We start from the raw sequence: 3,470 nt of genomic DNA on the forward strand, positions 1-3,470 counted from the left end.
TTTTCATAGACATCATAAATATCACCATCTTCGAAATGAACTGTTCCATTTGTGAAAGCAGTAACAACACATGTATGAGCTGTGTCCTGAGAAGTGAATTTGTAATTAGACCTACATTTGTGATAATCGAAGTGCAATCATAATAATTCAAATTAAAAACAACAAAATTACATGGAATAGGTTCGTCACTGGAGGATTCTAATGTAATTGTACCTGTGTGAGCGAAATAAATTGCTGAATATTGTGTATTTCCAAGAATTCTAAAGATACTTCTGAAGTTCTTGCTTCTCCGCGAAATGTTGCGATAATCAGTAAATACTACGTATTGTTCCTTATAAAAATTAAGTTTTGTTTGATTTCTGCCAATTAATAACTTTTGAATTCCGAATATTTTGTATTTTGGCTGGGATCCAAAAGAAATTGATTGGTTGCAAAGATATTCGGAGCTTGTCCTTATCATAAGCACTGTATGTATCATAAGAAAAACTTTTGTGAAATTTTGATTGTTGCAACTGTATTCGGAGATTTACTTCTGAACAAAATGTATAATGTCGGTGAGAAATAAAGATGGTCTGTTGTGTAATTTATAACTTTGTATTGAAATGTTGGTTGATAATAAGAATAATTAAAATCGTAATCATCCGAAGATGTGCTTATGTTCAATCTAACATCTGTTGGATCTAAGTAAACTGAGCAGTAATTCTTATTGATTTCATATTTTTTATTTGAATAATTGAAAGCTAGATCGTTCGATTCGGATAGAAATTCTATTGGAATCGCAGTAATTGGAAAAGAAACTACACAAAATCTTACTTTATAATTATAATACGTGTTTGTTGATTTAAAATTAAAAAGTTGGCTCTGTGATTTTCCATATTTTGCTTGTGCATGATTCATAGTTAATACGCACATAATCGCTCATATATGTATCTTGTAGAATAAAATAATAACTAAATGATTTGTTATCTGCAAATGAAAAAGTAATATCTTGACCATATGAACCAAATGTCAATTAAATAATCTCCTGTTCTGTTAATTATACCATTGGTGATTGTATAGTAAAACCAGGACATTCACAATGATTTTAATTTGAAAGCGGATCTATTTCAGAATGAATTTTGAATATTTTACACAGTCAGATTGTCAAATCATTTTAGTTTATTGGATAATTCTTTTAATGTATTATTTTTTAAAATTTTAAAAATAAAAAAAAGTGGATCCAAAATTTTTGTATCAGAATGGGTCAATTATTCATGAATCAGTCCTCAAGAACAAAAATGAAGAAGGTCGTAATTGCCTTATGCATCTAAGCTACCTATGCAAAAAAGAGAAATTGGATTAGAAAAGGATTATGAGTGATTGAAATTAATACGTGTGCGAATAACCATGGATTTGTAAAAATTAATGCTTCAGAAATACAACATTTTGCTATTGAGAATTCCTTGTAAAGTCCAAATTCAAAATACATAATTTTATATTTAGTTTGTTTGATGTTGAAACTATATTACCACCAAGAAGAGACAATATTATCTTAGTAAACATGTTTCAATTAATTTGATGTTCATGGATATAAACTGCGAGTCAAAAGGCGTACCTACCTTCAACTTTTTGAGAGAAGTCATACAATTAATTATATGAGTTTCTCTCAAAAAGTCGATTTCTGCCAGGTACACCTTTTGGACCGCACAAGCTATTTGCTCTAATTCGATATAACAACAAAGGATCATAAAACAGATATAAATATAGGATGAACTGATACGATTTTTTCGGGTCTAACTTCAAAATTTAAGATTTCGAAATTTAATACAAGCTTCAAACCAGAAATTTAAGCATAAATAGAAGCTGATTTGCTACCTATTGCACGTGAAGCTTATTTGAGCTCTAATATTTAATAATTTTCTCTCGCTCTCAGTGAAGGCACCGTTAGCATTAGAAATGTAAACTATTCAAAAATTGATAGGTCCGCCTTTTGATTCGCAGTTTAAAGCATAAATTTTGTCAATTAAATTTTAATTACAGAATAAAAAGAAAAGTCAATAAAAGCATATGAAAGCTGACACGAATTATTCATAAGGATTATCGAATAATGATTTCGATTTTTGTGAATAATTTGGTATTTCTTTTGTTTCGATTAAATATGGATTTATTTGAACCTCTTCTAAAGGTAATGGTTCGGATTTATTAGATACTTCTTCTAATAGACAACTTCTATTATCAATGAAATGTTCATGAATTATTGATTGTGTTTCCTCTCTTTTTTCTTTTTTTTTAAGACATAAAAGAGGAATTGCAATGCTTGATGGTAATGATAGTCTTATTGTTATCAATTAAAATTATCTCCCATCCTATATAATAAAATTTGATTCAATATTACTAAATACTTTATGTTTCTTAATAATTGAGATGCCTAAAATGTTGATAATGTTGTTATAAACTTATTTTCACACGCTCAATCTTATGGGAGTAATAAGAATTGTAATAAAAAAAACATTATAAATCTTTAAAGATTCGTTCATAAACAATATATAAAAAAAATAGTTATTCATAAGGATTCTCGAAATAAGTATTTGATTGTTCTTGCTTTGGATTATATGCTGGTGCTTTATATTCATTAGGATATGGATTGCTGTTCGTTTCTTCTAAAGGTAAATCTTTTTCGGTTTTATCAACAAGGCTTTGATTAATTGGATTTTCAGCTCTGAATTTTCTGTGTCTATAACATAAGTAAGCAGCGACAGCAATGAGACCTGCTCCAACTGCTGCTCCAATAATAATTTCCAAAACAGCACCTTCACTTAGTCCTTCATCACTATCATCATCAGAATAATTATGATCATCTGATTTTTGTTCAACTGGTTCTGATGAATTTATTTCATGATACGAATTATCAAAAATGATAAGAGATCTATGAGTTGAATTATTTCCTTTGATTAAATATGATGTATTATATTTGTCGCCAGCATGATAAAAAAATAAGTAATCGTGTTTAGAATTAGTTATTGTTAGAAAAGGTTTTTCAACAATAATATTAGCTCTATTTATTTTTCCATAGACATCATAAATATCACCATCTTCGAAATGAACTGTTCCATTTGTGAAAGCAGTAACAACACATGTATGAGCTGTGTCCTGAGAAGTGAATTTGTAATTAGACCTTACATTTGTGATAATCGAAGTGCAATCATAATAATTCAAATTAAAAACAACAAAATTACATGGAATAGGTTCGTCACTGGAGGATTCTAATGTAATTGTACCTGTGTGAGCGAAATAAATTGCTGAATATTGTGTATTTCCAAGAATTTCTAAAGATACTTCTGAAGTTCTTGCTTCTCCGGAAATGTTGCGATAATCAGTAAATACTACGTATTGTTCCTTATAAAAATTAAGTTTTGTTTGATTTCTGCCAATTAATAACTTTTGAATTCCGAATATTTTGTATTTTGGCTGGGATCCAAAAGAAATTGATT

General features: G+C 28.8%; 1 protein-coding gene across 1 annotated transcript; it reads right to left on the reverse strand.

The window, feature by feature from the left end:
- Window positions 1–2,538: 2,538 nt before the first annotated feature.
- On the reverse strand, window positions 2,539–3,195 carry TVAGG3_0469560 (uncharacterized protein; the record flags this gene model as incomplete). Its single annotated transcript, XM_051235451.1, has 1 exon — window positions 2,539–3,195. The coding sequence occupies one exon, from the start codon at window positions 3,193–3,195 to the stop codon at window positions 2,539–2,541; it is 657 nt and encodes a 218-aa protein (XP_051093275.1).
- Window positions 3,196–3,470: the final 275 nt, after the last annotated feature.

Source organism: Trichomonas vaginalis, chromosome II (genome assembly GCF_026262505.1).
Source record: "Trichomonas vaginalis G3 chromosome II, whole genome shotgun sequence".
NCBI lineage: Eukaryota > Parabasalia > Trichomonadida > Trichomonadidae > Trichomonas > Trichomonas vaginalis.